Source organism: Phodopus roborovskii, unplaced genomic scaffold (assembly GCF_943737965.1).
Source record: "Phodopus roborovskii unplaced genomic scaffold, PHOROB, whole genome shotgun sequence".
Lineage (NCBI taxonomy): Eukaryota > Metazoa > Chordata > Mammalia > Rodentia > Cricetidae > Phodopus > Phodopus roborovskii.
Genome location: NW_026125059.1, coordinates 21,595,472 through 21,615,559, shown reverse-complemented (window position 1 = coordinate 21,615,559; position 20,088 = coordinate 21,595,472). Strand labels below are relative to the sequence as shown.

Below are 20,088 nucleotides of genomic sequence, written 5' to 3'. Positions count from 1 at the left end.
AAAATGCAGTGCTCTATCGGGAGGAACCTGCAAGCACGGGCCATTTCTTCTGTGGCCTGGGGCTCCGCCGGACCACTTTTTTCGGAACACCTATCCCGTGCCAAAGCCGCCGAACTTCCCGTTTCCGCGGAGCGGAGCGTGAGGCTATGTGGTGAGTGTCAGCTTTTGTTACTTTTTTTTGTCCTCTGATTTCGTTGTGTACGACCGGGTCACCTGACTTGGCTTAGAATCGCGGAGTGCACTTAATTAGGCCTCTGACTCCGAGCCGGCCGAGTTTGTGGGTTTGTGGGCTGGTGTCTCAGGAGGCCTCAGAGAGAGCCCGTCACCAGGACTCCGTGATCAGGCATTCTGGGGCCCACGAAGTAACTTTTTTTTCCTCCCTTACTGTAGAGCTTGGGGACCAGAGACCTTATCCTCATTCGACCTGGTTCTACCATCGTCTCTGCGTGGCTTCTGGTAAATCACTCACCATCCTTCTGTCTTTATTTAAATGCGTTCTGTATTTTATTAAATAAAACTTTTAAGCATCGCGAGTGTACTAGGGATGTAGGACTCAAGTCTTGTGGTTATGACAGCCCTCACTCAAGCACACAAAGTTGGACCGACTTCGACACACCCAGAGTATAATCATAGAACTCTTGACCAGTCAGGGAGACTTTACTAAAGTCAGGAAAGAAGCCAGTGTGGCCGGACCAGTCCTTGGGAGTTGGGGTGGTATTAAACCCCTGAAGGGTTGCCAAGGGCATTTCTTTCAGAGTTTTCGGGGCATTGTAAGAGATTTATGTTGCCTAAAGCCACATGAGAAGCCAGAGAGAGCGTGCATTGAGGAAACCTGTCCTCTCTGGGCTAGGGAGGTGGTGGATAGTGTGAGGAGGTGTCTGTGTGTGCAGGATGGTGAAGAATGCATCCTATATGTTTGTTTCAGATGTTGTTGACTGTGAACGACAGTCTCAAAGACTTTCTGTGACCACATGTACATATAAACACAAGTCTTCAAGGTACCATACCCATCCTTATTACTTGTGGCATTCTGATAGCTTAAAAAATTCTGTTTGTGGCCGGGTGTTGGTGGTTCACGCCTTTAATTCCAGCACTCAGGAGGCAGAGGCAGGCGGGTCTCTGTGGGTTCGAGGCCAGCCTGCTTTACAGATGGAGTTCCAGGACATGCTCCAAAGCAATACAGAGAAACCCTGTCTGGAAAAACAAACAAAAATTATATTTTTGGTGCTGGAGAGATGACTTGGTGGTTGAGAGACCTGGCTGCTCTTCCAGAGGACCTGGGTTTGGTTCCTACCACTGTCATGGTGCTCACAACCATCTCCAGCTCCAGCTTCAGGGAATTCAACATGATCTTCTGGCCTCTGGATGACTTTTTTCATTATTTCAGATTAGCTGTATGTCTAAAGCTGACTTCTTAACTCAAGTTGTGTCTTGCAGTTTGAAAAAAGTACTGATTGAGAGTCATTTCTTGTGTTTTTGAGGTAAAGACAAAGTGTACTTCTAACATTCTTTTGTAAAAAGGATGGTTTCATACTGTCTTGTTTTAAAGAAAAGAGTAAACAGAATTAAGCACTTGATTTTTCTGTTTGTGAATTTTGAGGTCATGTTGTGTACCTCTGTAAAATGAAAATACCTGGTAGTCTGGAGTCTTACTCTGCGGATGCTTCTGTTGGGGTCCAGTAAAGACCCTGCATAATGCAGGTAGTCTGAGTGTTTGCCAGTTGAGTTAGTAAGTAATTTAGTAGTAAAAGTTGAAGTAGTTGATTGGCTGAAATTGGTTCATATTGAAATCATTCTTACACCTCAGAGGCAGTGTCTGCTACAGAGTTGTTTTTAATATTGTGTGTATGTGAGTGCATGATGAGGGGTCACATGCTGTGGCCAGTGTGTGCAGGACAGACACTGTGGGTTCTCTTTTCTCCTTCCACTTTTATGTGGGTTGTGGCCATCAAAGTGAGGTTGTCAGGTTTATAAGGCAAGTGCCTTTACTCATCGAGCCATTTGCCAGCACTCTGCCCCTCACTTTGTTTTTAATCAAAGTGTCTTTATAGGGAATTTAAATGTGGGCAAAATAAAGAGTCTAAGCTCCCCCTCAAATACTTACTGTCGGCCTGCCATATCTCTTCTGGATGAATTGCAGCTCTTTGGGAAGTTGTTTGTTCCCTGGACTGTAGGTGTTTCTGTTTTGTGCTTGTTTGTAAGACAGTGTCTTATCCAGGCTGGCTTCAAATTCACTATGTGGCTAAGAACAGTGTTAAACTTCTGACCCTCCCGCCTCTATCTCCCATAGATTTGTGTGTGTGTGTGTGTGTGTGTGTGTGTGTGTGTGTGTGTGTCTGTGTGTGTCTGTGTGTGTGTGTGTGTCTGTGTGTGTCTGTGTGTGTTTTTAAGTTTCCCTTGTGCATGTTAGACAAGCTCTTGGCGAACCATGTTCCCTCTAGCTGTTTTTATTTATTATTTTTGAGACAGTCTCTAGCAATCAAGGATGACCTTGAACTCCTAATTCTTCTGCCTCCATTCCCCAAGGGTTGGGAATAGAGATGTGTACTACTGTACCCTGTTAGGTTGTTTTTATTTTGTTTGTTTGTTTTTCGAGACAGGGTTTCTCTGCATAGCTTTGGAGCCTGTCCTGGAAACTAGGTTGTTTTTAAACAAGGGGACTAATCCTTTATTTTCTCTCATTTCAACTAGATTTTTGATGAGTTTGAAAAGCTCTCCACTCCTCAAACCTTTTGTTAATTTTAGATGTTCATGGGAAATTAATTAACAGGTTGGTCATCCTTGACAGATCTTATGGTACTCTCTGGTAGCATGTTTTAGGTGGAATTGTAGCTTACAATGATTTTAGCATGGTTCTTGTTTAAAATGGGCCCTGTGTGTTTTTCCACCCTTCCCCTCTGCTCTGAGAAAGACTTGAGTGCAGATTCTAAGAGTGTGCAGTGGATGCAGGCCTGCAGTGCCAGCAGTCAGGGTTTCATTCCAGCACTGTGTGACCTTGAGCGTAGCAGCACCTCTCTGTAGGTGGTAAAATGAAGACTTGCTTCTTAAATCAAAATCCAATTTTCCTAGAGAGATGCAGAGTTGGACACATCTTAGGCAGATGCCGGGTTTTCATGAGGATTAAGGGAGTTAATTCTGTCAGGATGGAATTCAATATGTGACATCTAGAGAATGTACAAGAAATGAAGTAAACTGTTCCCATATTCTGGTCAACTGATTTTCTTTTCTCTCTGCTATTCTAGAAGGCAAGAAAGAGTACTACTTTTGGTTACCCGCTGGTGCCATGGCGTCCATGCAGATGGACCCTGAGTTAGCCAAGCAACTCTTCTTTGAAGGAGCCACTGTGATCATTTTGAACATGCCCAAGGGGACAGAGTTTGGCATCGACTACAACTCCTGGGAGGTGGGGCCCAAGTTCCGGGGTGTGAAGATGATCCCTCCTGGCATCCACTTCCTCCACTACAGCTCTGTGGACAAGGCCAATCCCAGGGAGGTGGGCCCTCGGATGGGCTTCTTCCTTAGCCTGAAGCAGCGGGGGCTGACAGTCCTGCGCTGGAATGCTGTTCAGGAAGAGGTAGACTTGTTTCCAGCTCCAGAGGCTGAAGTAGAAGCTATGAGAGCCAATCTCCCTGAGCTAGACCAGTTTCTGGGACCTTACCCATATGCTACACTCAAGAAATGGATCTCACTCACCAACTTCATCAGTGAGGCCACCATGGAGAAGCTGCAGCCCGAGAGCCGGCAGATCTGTGCCTTCTCAGACGTGCTGCCTGTGCTTTCCATGAGGCACACCAAGGACAGGGTGGGACAGAATCTACCCCTCTGTGGTACTGAGTGCAAAAGCTACCAGGAGGGCTTGGCCCGGCTGCCTGAGATGAAGCCCAGGGCTGGGACAGAGATACGCTTCTCGGAGTTGCCCACTCAGATGTTCCCAGCAGGTGCCACACCAGCAGAGATCACCAGGCACAGCATGGACTTGAGCTATGCCCTCGAGACTGTGCTCAGCAAGCAGTTCCCTTGCAACCCCCAGGATGTACTTGGTAAGAAGGAACTAGGCTTTGGGGGGAAGGATGCTGGTGGCCATATTTTAGCATAGAGTTCTTAAAGGAGGCTAGAAGGTAGACTCATTAGTCATTATGCATACATATGTGTCTTTACCTTAGCCTAGAGATTTTTGTTTTGTGGTTTTTTTTTTTTTTTTTTTTGAGACAGGGTTTCTCTGTATTGCTTTGGAGCCTATCCTGGAACTCGCTCTGTAGACTGGGCTGGCTTCAGACTCACAGAGATCCACCTGCCTCTGCCTCCCAAGTGCTGGGATTAAAGGCATGCGCCACCACTGCCCAAGTGCTGCTTGCTCTCTTAATTTAAAATAATATGTATTTATCACAGAATAAAAACAAAAATAAAATTTACTCCAAGTCCTACACCTAGAAATAACCATTTTCATAGTTTATTACATTTTTTTCCTTTTCTCTTTTTTCCTGTGTATTTCTATATATTTCACTTGTCCTTTCATTATGTAGACCAGGCTGTTCTCAAACTCACAGAGATCCGCCTGCCTCTGCCTCTTGAGCGCTGGGATTAAAGGTGTGTGCCACTACTGCCCGGCTATTATATTTCAGTCTTGAACTTGAGGTATATTCTAGGAGTACATGTGACTTATAGGAACAAGATTAAAGAGTAGTGTTTTGTGATGTGCTGAAGTATTTCCACATCACCGCTCACCTGTTCAGTGTTCAGAGCGACAGCCAGTTCTCAGCGGTCATTCCTTAAGATGCTTCTCTTCTTCTGTTATAAATAAGCCTAATAAGCACTCTTGAGTGTGGTTGTGCTGAGCTTAGGGTTGGACTGTTGCCAGATTTTGCCTCCTCACCTGGTGGTAGGAAGTTGTTCATCACTTTTGATAGCACTCTGCATGGTTTCTTGGTGAAGGCCTTTTCAATTCAGTGGTTGAAAAGTGGCATCTTGTTTCTATTTCTTGAATACAAATGGCAGCAAACGTTTGTCCTGCTGTTTGCATGTGTTCATGCATGTGCCACATATGGAGCCAAAGGTCAGCCCCTCGGGAATTATTCCTTAAGCCCTTACTAACCTTTCTCTTTTGAGACAGGTTCTCTTATTGACCAAGAACTCACCAGGTGACTAGGCTAGGTGACCAGTGGACCCCAGGCATCTGCCTGTCTGCCTACCCAAGGCTGGGATTGTGAGCACTTACACCACCACTCCAAGTTTTTAATTTGGATTCTGAGACCTGACCCTGGTCCGTGGGCTTGCAGGACAAATACTTTACTGACTGAGCATCTTCCCAGCCCTGTTACACCTTTAACTCCTATCCTTACCTTCTTATAAATTGTCTAGGGCATTTACATAATTTCCTGACGGTGGAGATTGGTAAGAAGATTGCTTATAGACCTTTTTATATCCTTCGCTGAACTGAGTATACAACAGACATTTTAATGGATACATCTTAATGCATGACATAATAATATAAATGTAATTAGTGTAATTAATATAAATTTCTCTGTGTAACAGCCCTAACTGTCCTGGAACTCACTCCTTAAGCCAGGCTGGCCTTGAACTCACAGAGATCATCTTGCCTCTGCCTCCCAAGTGCTGCAATTAAAGGCATGTGCCATCACGCCTGGCTGTCTCATCCTTTTTATGGTCCATATATACATAGCTTAAATTTATGGCTACCTTTGAAGGCAGGGAGAATGTGTCTGGTGAGTCAATGTGAGAGTGTTCATTTATTTAGAACCAAGGTCTTGCTTTGTAACCCTGCATAGCCTGGAACTTGCAGTGGCAGTGGCTTCCCTCAACCACCCCACCTCCTAAGTGCTGAGATTACAGATCACATCACTGCACTAGCTCAGGTATAGTTTATCTGGCAGGCAGACCCCTTGATGTTTGCACACAAGTACAGTGGCTTCCGGATTGCCAGGTCTTTGTTGGAGACAGGAATCAATTGGAAATTTGAATAGGAACTGGCATTTTGAGTACTACTTTATGTCCCATATAATGTTTTTAATGTCCCTTATTATCCTAAGTGTTTAACAGGCATTGTAGTAAGTAATTTACTCTTCATTATAACTCTCAAATAAGAAAATGGAGGCATAAGTAGATTATGAAATTTGCCTTAGGTCACACCATTTCTAAGTAGTAGAGCTAGGATTTGAATGCAGGCAGTTTGGCTCCAAAGCTCATGCTCTTAGCCATTAGTCTGCTCAGAGATGAAATCAGCCCTGTGATTAAATAAACAAAACAAAGCTGACTGGTAATAATTATGTATGTCTGTGTGTGTGTGTTATGTATATGTGGGTATGTGTATGAGTGCAGGTGCATCCACAGACCAGATGAAGATATCAGATCCCCTGCAGCTGGAGTCACAGGTAGTTGTAAGATGCTTGTAGTGGGTGCTAGGAACTGAACTTGGGTCCTCTGAAAGAGCAGTAAATACTCTTAACACCTGAGCCACCTCTAGCTTTGGGCAGCTTTGCTTTTGATCTATTAGTAATTCTGATGGGTATATTTAGGGTCTACCTCCTAAAATGCCAGGCATGTAATGGTACTACTGCTTCTCTTGTGACCCTTTTGTTTTAAATAAACACCTAGCCACAGTTTGGTATCCCATGGTTTGAAGTTTTAGCAGTGTAGCAAATATTTTCTGAATGCTTGTTGGATGCAGAATCGCATCTTAAGTTCTGTTGGAGTGACAACGGTACTAAGGTCCCTGTTGCTAAGGTCTAGTGTAAATGATGGCATTATAAATCATGTAGGGAAATGTCAGCTGCTATGCCTTGCTGTGAGGATCTTAGCTCTTCTCTGTACCTCTTAGGTGAACTCCAGTTTGCCTTTGTGTGCGTCTTGCTGGGCAACGTGTACGAGGCATTTGAGCACTGGAAGCGGCTCCTGAACCTCCTGTGTCGGTCAGAAGCAGCCATGGTAAAGCACCATACCCTGTACATCAGCCTCATCTCCATCCTCTACCACCAGCTTGGTGAGATCCCTGCCGACTTCTTTGTGGACATTGTCTCCCAGGACAACTTCCTCACCAGTACCTTACAGGTGAGCAGACTGGGCTGACACACGTGGGGGTCAGCAGGAAGGCACCCATGTGAGAGCTCCCTCAGGAGGGTCACCTTTTTCTTTCTTTCTCTCTTTCCATGACCCTAATAATTGAGTGTACTTCCTAGCCTTGAGGTGTTTCCTGGTTCTCCATCTTCTTCTGCGTGGTAAGCACCTCTGCCAGAAATCCTCTCTGTGACCTAGCACTGGGTACTTAGAATTTGAATTCTTTCCATCGCTTTGGGCTACCTAACTGTGTTACCAGTTTTTTATTGCTATACGGCAGTACCTGAGGCAGTCTACTTTGAAATAAGGGGGTTTATTTATTAATTTATTTTTTATTTCTTAAATTTAGTGTGTGCCATGGGAGGTCAGAGCTTGTGTAGGTCAGAGCTCAGTTGTGGGAGTCATGTGAGTTCTGCAGCCCCAGCAGAGGTTTATTTAGCTCATGGTTTTAGAGGCTTAGAGCTGAAGACCTGTTGGCCATCCTGGTGAAAACCTCTCTGAAGAACCCCACTATTGGTACATGAATCCTTCCCAAGAGCACTGTCCCAGGTGAGCTAAGAACCTCTCACCAGGCCCCACCTCTCAGCATCACCAAACACAGGGAGCTTCCAAGGCATGAATGGGGGGGGCAGGGTTGGGGGGAGGGTAGATAAACCACAGCTAACCCAGAGTACCAGTGCAGACAGCTCTAGGTCTCGCTGAAGCTGTAAGTTGCTGCAACCTAGTGAGATGGTTTTGAAGCTTGTTATTCCCAAAGAAACATCTGCAGCTCCTTAGATCTCATTTGAGCATTAAAGTAACTTTGATTTCCTGTTCAAACAAAATGTGCCAGTTTCTACAGAGATTCTCTGACAGAAAAAGTGAAATTTGCTTTTAACTTGGCAATTAAATTTTCATTATGAGTGGTAATTAGGGAAGGAGCTTCAAACAACTTAGAATCTTCATCCTGTGCTATTTCCTTCCCCTGGCAAACAGATTAGTGTCCTTCATGTACTTGGGCAGCCTCTGTCACTCACATTTTGTAACTTTCTCAAGTGTAGCAGAGGCAGAAGCAGCTGGTTGTCCATGCCCATAGCTTCTGTGCCACCACTGTCTTTCTTCTCCCTGTGTGGGATGCCCCGTAAGGCCTGGTCCATGCAAGATGTTCCTCACCTCTCATCCGCCCCCCTCACAGGAGAAAGTAATATTGGTTAATGCCTGTTGGATAGCAGACACCGTATGATGTCTAAGTTACTTTTTCTGTTGCTGTTATAAAATAACCCAACAAAAGCAACTTGCAGGAGAATAGTATTTCATAGTGGTGGGAGTGACAGCAGCAGGAGCTGCACAATTCAGAAGCAGAGAGCGGTGAAGCCTGTGTTTAACTCACTAGCTTCTCTTTATATATTCCAGGATCCTAGCCTAGGGACTGATGGTGGATCTGTATGCCTCAATCTAGTTACCCAAGTCCCTACAGGCATACTCAGAGACGCTTCTCCTAGCTGATTCTCAATCTGTCTTATGAGGTTGGCAGTTGAAATGAAACTTCACATGTGGGCTTCCCAGAACCCTGTTGGACAGACCAAATCATTTATTTTTGAAATAAAACAAACTAGAAAGGTTACATTATCGACTTAATTTCACACTAGAAAGTGGAAATCAGGATTTGCATAGAAGCTTGGAACTTGGTTTGGCACTTGTACTTTTGTCCCAAGGTACTGAATGCAGCATAGATCTCCACCCACCCAACCCCCCAGAAGTCCTGTTGCAGAGAAGAGATCACTTTTCCAAAACTGTCATGCTATTGGAAGAGTCTGAAATTAGACAGTGAGCAGTTGCCTGGAATTCTGGCATTTGGAGGACTTGTGTGGACTGTGGTGATGGCTGAGCCTAGCATGTTATCAAGTGATGGCTGAGCCTAGCATATTCTCCCTCAGAAAAATTAAACTGCCTTTTTCTGTTTTTTATAGAACAGAGAAGCCAAGTCTCTGTTCCTCCTCCATGGGGACCCTCCTCACTGTGAGGAGTCATCAACTGCTAACAGGTCTCCATTGGTGGCTGCAGCCGTGGGGAACAGTGCAGTCTAGGAGATGATGTACTTACCCTCATGATGTGAGTGGATGCTCTCATACAAGCTCAGGAAGGCCATGGTGTTTTTGGCTTGTGTTGCTACAGGGATCTCAAGATACCAAGAGCCCAGCTGGATTGCTTGATGTCCATGTGGGTTTTGCAATGCTGATGCTTTGAAATTTTCTCTGGACAAGACATTTGATGTCATGTGGTTGGTTTGGGGTTTTTGTTTTTAGACAAGCTTTCTAGCTCCAGCTGGCTTCAAACTCCCATTGTAGCCAAGTATGACCTTGAACTTCAGATCCTCTGTTACCCACTTCCCAAGTCCTGGGATTATAGTTGTGTGCCAAACACACCCAGTTTAAGTGGTACTGAGCATAAAACCCAGGGTCTCACACTCCACTGCCTGAGCTATACCAGCTGATGCCATTATTTGAAAAGTATGTTCAGGACATACTTACACCTTTAAAAAACTAGTAAATGGTTTTGTGCATCCTTTACATATATCATTCCACTGAAGTTGTTGAGGAATAAAGACTTAGCTGGGAGGCGGGTGATGGTGGCACATGCATTTAATTGCAGCATTCGGGAGGCAGAGGCAGGTGGATCTCTTTGAGTTCAAGGCCAGCATCCTGATCTACAAAGCTACACAGAGAAACCCTGTCTCAAAAAAGGAAAAAAAATAAATAAATAATTACCTAGGGTTCCTGTCCTTAAGGATTGCAGAGGTACTGACTGAGCACCTGCTGTATACAAAATTTTGTTCTAGAAGTGAGAATATAGCTGAAGAGTGTCAGAGGCCCTGACAGCTGGAAGTAAAGAGATGAATTAACTAAGAATCCAAACAGTGAATAGTGGTGTTAGAGAAGGTGTACCTGCTCTTGCACCTTGTCCTACCCTGAGCTTTTTGGTCTCTCCTGGACTGCATCCGAGTTTGTCAGCCTCCAGGCTTACCTTGTTAAACCATCTGCTTCCACACTGCTGCCACTGTTGCTCTGATCCTATTGCCTAGGAAATTTAAATGAACCAACTTTGGCCCTGAGGCTCAGTGTTCCTTGGCTCTTAGCCTGTTCTAGCTGCTGTTTCCTCCTATCAAAGTAGTGTCAGTGGTCTAGTGGTCTGCTCACAGCAAGTTCCCAGACAGGCCATGTTGTTGTAAGCTTTTTCTTTCTTTTGAGATGGGATCTTGCTTTGTTTCTGAGGCCAGCTTTGAACTCCTGGACACAAGTGATTCTGACAGCTCAAACAACTGGAACTATACACATGAACACTGTGCCAAGACTTCCTTTGTTTTAGTCCTAAAAGCACATCATTTGAGTTCAGTTTCCTCTCAGTGTTCAAAGCAGCATTAACTGTAAGCATGTTTTTCAGAATGCTCTCTATCTAGAACCTCATGTAATGGAAACTTTACACCCTTGTTTCATGGTTTTTGAACTGAAGCTAATTCTCCACAGCCTGTCATGTCCTCGCCATACTCCCTCTCTGTGAGGCCATCCCTTATCTCTGCCCTCTTCTAGTATCTTAGCCTGCTCTGTACTTGCCACTAGCATACTGCAAGGGTTATGCTTCTAGATGTTAATGCAGCATTCCCCACATAGCCATCAGCCTGCATTTTTTTTCCCTCATTGGTTACTTTCAGCACCTAACATTTGACCTGTGTTACGGCTTGATCTTTACATGTAAATCATTGATGATTGTTTTGGCAGTGTAAATATATGCATGAACAATACAGTCTAACAAAGGGCATTTGACACATCGAAGAAGAAATGGTGGATTCTGGCTCTGAGGGTTAATACTTGAGGGGCAGTAGGGTTTCTGGAATAGCTTTGTGTGAGGAACATTGATATTTTGTTTTTTTGTAATTTTTTGTTTTTCCAGACAGGGTTTTTCTGTGTAGCTTTGAAGCCTGTCCTGGAACTCACTCTGTAGACCAGGCTGGCCTTGAACTCAGAGATCCGCCTGCCTCTGCCTCCCAAGTGTGAGGATTAAAGGGGTGCACCACCACTGCCCAGCTGATAATTGATATTTCAAAAGCACAGTGTGGACTAGAATATTATAAAACTTTTTTTTTTTTTTTTTAATGTCCTGGAAGTGAAAATCCTACCCCCACGCAGAGGCATTCACTTGGGGTGTTTGTGACTGAATGAATCAGACCTTAAAAGCTTCCTCAGCTTGCTGCCTGCTCTCCCCAGCTAGTCAAGTGGAGCTGGCTTCCTTGCTTAGAAGCAGAAATATCTACTGTCCGTGGAGAGGGTTGGGGTGTGTGTGAGAGAGAGGGAGAGAGAGAGAGAGAGAGCACTTAAAGGCATTAAAGACAGCCATAATAGCTTGCATAAAACAGTCCTATATGACCTCAACCATTGATTTTTTTTTCCTCCAAATTTCCCAAGTGAGACACTTGAATAAATGCCAATGTCTTTTACAAATCCCTTGGATTTAGCTAGAATAAAAATGATTTGTTTTACAAAAAGTTTTTTTCCCCTTTCATTTAAAGTAACTTAGTTGACCATAATTTGTTTAAAGTCAATGAAAAGATAATCTGGAATTAGTAGTGTGTTGGAAAGAGTTATGCACAAGCTAAGGATTCTAACTGCTGATTGCATAGTATTTAGACATGTAGTCACATAGCCCATGGTGTTTGGAGATCTTGTTGCTTTTTTATAGCTGTAGATGCATTCCGAGCAAGCTTCATGCCTTATTACTATTCTGGGTGTCATCTCTAACAGTTATATCTATAGGGTTTTCGTTTGTTTTCTTATTTTTGAGATAGTGGGGTCTTAACATATCTCATGCTAGCCTCAAACTCACTATGTGGAGTGTGATCTTTAGCTTCTAATTCTTCTGCCTCAACCTCCCAAGTGCTAGGTTTAGAGGCAAGTGCCACCATGCTCCATTAATATGGTGCTAGGATGGAGTCTAGGACTTTGTACTTGTGAGGGGTTAGATCACTCTACCAACTGATCTATGATGTTTTTATAATAATGTCTATAATGTTTCTATCATAAACTTCTTTTAAAATGTATGTGTATGGGTATTTTGTCTGCATGTATGTTTCTGTACCACTTGCATGTCTATTGCCCATGGAGACATGGAGACCAGAAGAGGATGTCAGATTCTCTGGAACTGGGTTGCAGACTGTTGTGAGCTACCACGTGGGTTCTGGGACTCAAACCGAGATCCTCTGGGAGAGCAGCTAGTAATCTTAACCAATGAACCATCTTTGCCACTTCATATCATAAACATTTCTAATAGGTACATTTATGTGCCTCCTCCTGCCATTGATTGTGGCTTTTGTATGCACTGTCTCATTTAGCCCTCAACAGGATGCAAGAAGCTGGGTGTACAGTCCCACCATGTAGATGGTTACAGGCCTTGTGTTTTTGTCCATACTCACAGAACAAGGAATGACTGGGCTGAGATTTACATTTAAAGCCCATTGTAGGCCTATATACATAGTTCCTATATGTCATTATAGCTCCAGGTTATCTGAACTTACCTTGGATGACATGAGTCCAAGCTCATCAGGTTAAGGTGTTTGCCACCAAGCCTGTTGATTTGAGTTTGATCTCAGGACCCCACATGTAAAGAGAAAACTGACTTCTGCAAGTTGTCTTCTGACCTCCACATGCTTGCTATGTGCACATGCAAATCAAATAAATGAAACTTTTAGAAAAAAAAGTGAAAGAAGACACGAGGCCAGGTATGCTGGTGCACGCCTTTAATTCCAGGGTCTACAATGCTACACAGAAACCCTGTCTTAAAGAAAAAAAAAAAAAAGATTAATCAACCAAAATTAAGATAATTAATTTTTCCATGGTGTTAGAAATCTTTACTTGATTTTATCTTAGGGAATAAAGTAGCTAGATGATTACTAAGTTTTTTAGAGAAAACAGAATTAATGTGAAGATAAAAGAACCAGCATAAATTATTTCCTGAATAAATGCACCTCCCTACAGGAGGAGGGTCACTGAAAATTGAACCCTCACATATGCTAGGCAAGCGCTGTGTCACTAAGCCTATAGTCCTGACTAAATACGTTTTAGACATCTTTTCTGAATTGTTTTTGAAATAGCAAGCAGAGTGTGATATACATACTTGCAGTCCCAGCACTTAAGAGCAAGGCTGAGGCAGAATTGAGACAGGGCCACTTAGTAAATTCAAGGCCTTTCTAAACTGTACTGAGAAAAACCAAATTAATTAAGTTTGTAAAATTATATATATATCAAAAAATGGGTGGTAGGGGCAAGGACAGGGCTGGAAGAAGATGGTTTGACAGTCCAAGGACAACACCAAAGCCTTTCTAAGGGTGACCAACCTGTTGTGACACGTAAATGTGGTGATACCTCAGCAAATCCATAGAGGTTTCCTGGCTGAGAACTAGATTCCAGAAGAAAACCCTGTACCCATGTATAATCATTCTCTGGCTGCATGGTTATGGGTATTTATTCAAGTGAGTCGAACAGTGCAGTGAGAGCATTTAATTGTATACCTCAGGAAAGTTGTCTTTTAAAAATGAAAGTTATGTGGTCTGTGGCCCAGGTTCTGGAGACCTGGGGACAGTTACAGAAGCACCCCACAGGACGGGACCAGAAGTTCAGTATTAAGTATGTATTTACTCTGTCAAGGCAGGAGAAGGTTGTAGTGGAGAAATGATAAGATTGACCATCCCTGCTTGGCCGGAACATGCTGAGCGCAGTATAGTAGCCCAGCGTCTTCATCTGTACAAATGGGATTAGTAATTTCCTGCCCTCTAACCTGCTGGGCTTGTAGTAAAGATTTAAATGACAAGTTAAAGGACAAAACACTTTTCAAATTACAAGCTTAAAAAAAAAAAAAAAAAAAAAGCAAAGGCTTTGCTTGTACCCACTTCTAGTTGATTCTACTCTCAAGAATATTCGGAAGGTAGGTGGGGAAGGTGGGTGATGACTCTGAGCGCAGCTTGTTCCAGCCTCTCACTTCCGGCTATTGCCAAGTGCAACACAAATCTATGTGCTGTACTTACTGATTGGTGAGCATCCTGTGGGCTCTAACTCTGTGCCAGGTGAGTTCACACTCTGTGAATGGTGTGCTGTGTTGTAATTAGGATGTGTTCCCTACTCTTTAAGGCATGGACCACAGTGATATAAGACAACATGAGAACGACATGAGGGAAGCTCATGTCTAGGATAAGCCTTTTCTCCAGCACCAACACATAACAAACATTTATTTGGTGCCAGGGACTGTGCAAAAGATCCAAAAATAAATTTTCTTTGAGCCTGCAGTTGTCTTCATTCTTCTGGGCATTAAATAAGTTCTGTGTTAGAATACCATAAGTGCAGAATGCAGGTATGAGAGTCACTGTTTTGGATTGCTTCACTCTTGGATGAGATCGGCAGTAAAGTCTGTCAATTTCAGTGAGATTGAGGTGACCAATGATGTGCCCTGGGCTAGGGGAGCACAGAGGAACCTCTACCCAGACCATACGCCCTCCAGGGGATCCTGCTCTGTTCCCTCACACCTGTATTCTATTCAGTCATTTCCTTGGTTAAGCCAAATTCTGTAACACTTGCCACCTGCCCATCTCTAGTCACTGCCTCTGTTGCAGTTCCTGCGGCTCAAGGGGAATGCTTTGAACACAGACCACTGAGAATGAACCTCACCTTTCTGCTAACGGACTGTGCCACTTGAAATCAGCTGCAGAGTATAACTGTTGCCTTTGTCAGCAAGCTGCCTGGAACTCAGTGTCCTCCATAGTGATATACAGGCCAGCGACAACCAGAGCTGACTGAATCAGAGTTGTTTGTGCCCTGTGGCCATGTGTTGGGGTAGGCCTGTAGGCTAACAGGTAGCAGACAAAAAAAAACTTTGTAGTCCCTTTTAGGTAATTGAATAGCTTTCTACCCATGTCCATAAAGCACACATTCTGAGCTGGGTGTGGTCTCACACACACACACACACACACACACACACACACACACACACACCTTTAATTCTAGCACTTGGGAGGTAGGGACAGGCAGATCTCTGAGCTCAAAGTTGGGCAAGTCAGGGTTACATAGTAATACCTTATCTCCAAAAAAAAAAAAAAAATCCAATAATTAAAAAGTGAATAACAAAACCACATTTTGGTATGTCTTTGTCAGAGCATAGTAGGAGTACAGTTTGATCGTCTGAAATTTTTGCAAAAGAAGTAGTGGGCTGCTAGGTGGTGGTGGCACATGCCTTTAATCCCAGCACTTGGGAGGCTGAAACAGTTCAAGGGGAAATCAAAATAATGGCTCAATATCTCGACTATATTGAGAACTACTATAACTCAACAATTGAACATCCTAACTTAAAAACAGGCAAAGAAAGGACTTGGGTAGACATTTGGCCAAAGAAAATATACAAATAGCTAATAACCTCATGAAAATGTGTTTAACATCATTAGAAAAATGTGAATCAAAATTGCAGTGAGATAGTACCTAAACCTATCAGAATAGATTATTCAAAGGTAACTAAGTCAGTAAAGAAAAGCAGTGTTGAGCATGCTGCAGAGAAACTAGATCCTGTGTGTTGTTGGCAGTGAGTACTGTGGTCCACCTGCTGTGGAAACAGTGTCCAGTAAAGCAGGTCTGGCTAGCAGTTCCTTCTGGGTCTGTACCCAAAGATCAGAAAGCAGGGACTCAAGTATTTGTACAGCTATATTCATGGCAGATTTATTTCCAGTAACTAAAATACAGACAGCCCAAATGGCCATTGGCAGGTGAATGGCAAACAGAATTTGAGAGGCTGAAGAGGCAGATTAGGGATTAACTGCAGAGGATCTGAGTTCAGCTCCCAGCATCCATATGAGGCATCTCATGGCCACCAACAACTCTAGCTCCAGGGTATCCAACACTACCTTCTGCCTCTGCAGGCACCTACATGAGTGTGAACATACTCAGACACAGAGGCATGAGCATACACATAGATAAAAATTTTTAAACCCTTTTTTTTTTTTAGTGTATGTGTGTATGCATGAGTATAATATATGTATATGTAAAGATATGAGCTGGGCATGGTGGCATGTACATTTAATCCCAGCACTTGGGAGACAGGGGCAGTGGGATCTCTGAGTTCAAGGTCAGCCTGGTCTACAAAGTGAGTTCTGGGACAGCCAGGGCTGTTAAACAGAGGAACCCTGTCTCGAAACCAAACAAATAGATATGAAATAGAGACAGAGTGCGCACACTCATGCCTACCTGAAAGTGTGTGAATTGGGGTTGAGAAGGTACAGGGGACAGGGCCTTACTATGTAGCCCAGGGTGGCCTTGAGCTTGAATTTCTTCCACCTTAGCTTTCTGCATGCTGGAATTACTGGTGTGCACCACTATGTCTCGTTCTACTGTTTAGTTTTGGTTTTCAAGACAGTGTTTCTCTGAGTGGACCTGGCTGCCCTGGAACTCACTTTGTAGACCAGGCTGGACTCGAACTCACAGAGATCCACCTGCCTCTATATGTGTGCTACTACTACCCGGCTATTGTTTAGTTTTGAAAAGAAAGGAAATTATGATGGATTCTACAACATGGATGAACCTTGTAGACTTGCTAAGTGAAATAAGCCAGCCACAAAAGGACAGATACTATATGCTTCCTCTTCCATGAGTTTCCTAGCCTACTCAGATTCATAGAGACAGAACACAGAAGACTGTTGCTAAAGGCCAGGGGAAGGGAATGATAGGGAATTGGTCTTTCATGGGTAGAGTTTCTGTTGGAGAAGATAAGTTTCTAAAGATGAGTGTTAGTGATGGTTGCAGGATGGGAATGCACTTATTGCCACTGGCTAATGACTTAAAAATAGTTTAAATGGTAGCTATCTATTTTACCACAATTTAAACAGTGGTAATGTTTTTTAAAATGAACATTAAAGACAGCTTTTAAGAGGAATAGAAGCCTCAAACTGGTGTTCTATGGTCCACTTAGAAGATTAGAGCAGCAATTCAGCCTTGTTGGCTGAGGGCCTGGGACTTTATGGGATTCAGGGGCTTATGTGTCTCCCCAAACTTCTTTATACCACCTGGTATAAGTATCTTTTCTTCTGTGTTATCCTAACACAGCTCCACCTCCAACTGGTGGCGCAGTAGTAGTAACTTTGGTGGCCTTGCTTTCTTGGCATCTGTACACAGCATGGTAATTTTCCATTCCAGTCCCGTCCCAATGTCTTCCTTCTTGGATTTGGGGGGGGGGAGGGTGCACAGCAGGTGTCCTGGGACTATGCCAGCAGCAGCTGATCTACTGCCCCAAAGAGCTGAACACTAGGAGGAAATTTCCACAGCTTTCTTGGCCCCCTGTTCTCAGGAGTAACTTACCCTCTGTTCTCTGTAGGTTTTCTTTTCTTCTGCCTGCAGTATTGCTGTGGATGCCACCCTGAGGAAGAAAGCGGAAAAGTTCCAAGCCCACCTGACTAAGAAGTTCCGGTGGGATTTTGCTTCGGAGCCGGAGGATTGTGCCCCAGTGGTGGTGGAGCTCCCTGAGGGCATCGAGACTGGCTAGCTGCAGATCCTCAAGCCAGGGAGGCCTCTTCCCACATGGCTACTCCCCAGTTCCCCAGTGTCTCTGCTCATCCATCTTCCTGGGACCCTTCCAGCATAGCAGTCCAGGCAGGTCCTGTAAAGATGGAGCCAGGATCCCTCTTCACCCGTGAATACATTCCTTTGCTGAAAAAGCAGAGCATTGTGGTTCCTTTTAACCTGGCCCTGGCACTTAATTTCAGAAAAGAGCCCTTGTAGAAGGTCCAGGTGAAATCCACCCCGAAACATCTAATTGCTTCTGACAATGAGAAAAAGCCTTAAGTCTAAAAGACTATGCTTAGTCCATAGCTGGTTAAAAGAAGGAAGAGGAAACTTGCTCCGTCCCAGGTCTAAGGGGTTAGTCGGTAAATTGTTAAGTTAAATGTAGGTTTGAAGTTGAGTGTGGTTTGTACAGACTTTCTGCCTGCTCTTTGTTAAGTGGAAGGAGGTCTACTGGAAAATGGGCCACTGAGCTCTCAGGAGCCCAGCCTGGGGGAGGGCGACAAGTAGTCAGCTTCAGCTTCCTCTCCCAAGGCTTCTGCCTAGAAGCCCTAGGGGTTGATTTCCCAGAATTGGCCTGGTCTTGGGGCTTCCATTCTGAGGCCTCACACTTTCAAGTGGGACATGGAAGCCTGTGTCCCCATTTTTCACTGAGGCCACCATGACTTTTTCTGATGACATGGAAATTCAAACAAAAGGAAAGGATCTTGCTTCCATGCCATGGTGATAGCTGGGTAGCTTAACTTCCCAGCCCCGCTGTGGCTGTGGGGCTGTCATCAATGCTGTCACATTTCTGGGTTAGGGCACACCCATTGTGCTGTGTGGGCAGAGTTCTGCCTCAAGGAGGGCTCCCAGGCCCTCCACTCTGACCTCAGGTGGCTTGCTGTGCTCTGAGATCCCAGTGCTGTCCTCTTAACTCCCAGCAGGTCTCTGAATGGGAGTCCTGCTGCTAAGACTTTCGGTTCCTCTTGTTTCCTTGGAGATGTTTTCCAAGAGCAGAATGTACATTAAAGTCTTTGAGTTGGGACTAATCCCCCTGTGTGAGTCTCTAACAGCTAATCTGCCCTGTTTCCAAAGCAGCCAGGCTGCTGGCCATAGACAACTCATCTACCTGCAGTGCGAGTCCAGGAGACCCAGCTCAGCCCCACAGTCTCTGGAGAAGGCAGGCAGACAGCTTGGCCTCTGTTTCCAGTGAGACAGACACACCCTGTCACTCTCTGTTAACCTGAACTTCACCCTGTGGGAACTCATCAGAACTACCTGGGGAGTGTGTGCACATCCCAAGAAATGAAACTCCGATGCATGCCGTAACGTGGATGAACCTTGTGCCTGGGGCTAGGGAAACGGCCCAGTGGGTAAGTGCTTGCTGGACAAGCTTGAGGACCTTCAGATTCCCCAGAACGGTAAAAAGCTAGGAGCAGAAGTGCACAGCTGTAATCCCACTGCTGTGGGCAAGCTCCAGGTTCAGTGAGAGACCCCGTCTCAAAAATAAAGTGGGAAGTGATAGAAGACGGCATCCAGCGTCAATCTCTGACCTCCACACACTTGTACACAATTGTTCCTAACACATACACCACACATTAACAAACATGGAAATAACATGTGCTGAGGGAAGGAGACCTAACAACAAGCATTCTACAGGAGCTTTCTCCAGAGTAGGCAAGTCTGAGGGGAGAAGGATGGGGACCACCGGCAGTGGACATTGTGAAACAATGGTTTGCGGTGTGATGCTTGTGACTGTACAAATTCCCACCTTGCTCTACAGGCTTCAGGGGCTTGAGTTCTGGGGTACACTTGGTTTTGAGTGACATTTTTAAGCAGTAACATCATACTTGATGCCCAGAGCACCTCTAGGACAAAATTTTCCTCACATTGTCATTATGAAGGTAGCACCTTGAAGTTGGGAGTGTCCCTGTGTCTCCCCAGATGCCCCTCTCTCTATACAAGAGTAGCTGCTGTTTGAAAGCGCTCTGTTCTGTTATCTCACTTAATCCTCACAGCAGTGTGCAGCGAGTGTAACCGTCAGTTACCCCAGTTTGACTTGTATGAAAATGAGCTCAGAGAACATCACTTTTCCAGGGCCACACAGCAGTAGGTATTGAGGACAAGATTCAAGCTGGTGCTCACTGGCACCCATAGCCCACTGTGCTGTCTGATTTCCCTCGCTGCCCTTTCTGTGTAGAGCAGCCTTCCCTTCTACCCCTGCCCATCAGGTCCAGGCCTTGGCTTTGCTGACTAGCAGCTGTGTGACCTTGGACAAACTGGTTTGGGGGCTTTAGTCTCCTTATATAGAAGAGAGTTAGCTTGGATTTAGGAGTTCTGATACAAATTTTCCAGGGTCCTCCAAGTATTAAAAGTTCATCCTGTTTTATTTTACAAGTTTTAGAAGGGAAATTACATTCATACAAGGCAGTGTGTCTGGGGCATGAAACAACGGGTCTCTTGTTTGAAGCAGAAA

The 20,088-nt window shown here is 44.5% G+C and overlaps 1 protein-coding gene across 1 annotated transcript; it reads left to right on the top strand.

Moving 5' to 3' along the window:
• The first annotated feature begins 389 nt into the window (after positions 1-389).
• On the top strand, positions 390-18,661 carry Aar2 (AAR2 splicing factor). Its single transcript, XM_051188007.1, has 4 exons — positions 390-456; positions 3,243-4,040; positions 6,836-7,065; positions 17,446-18,661. The coding sequence occupies exons 2-4, from the start codon at positions 3,284-3,286 to the stop codon at positions 17,611-17,613; spliced, it is 1,155 nt and encodes a 384-aa protein (XP_051043964.1). The 5' UTR covers positions 390-456; positions 3,243-3,283; the 3' UTR covers positions 17,614-18,661.
• Positions 18,662-20,088: the final 1,427 nt, after the last annotated feature.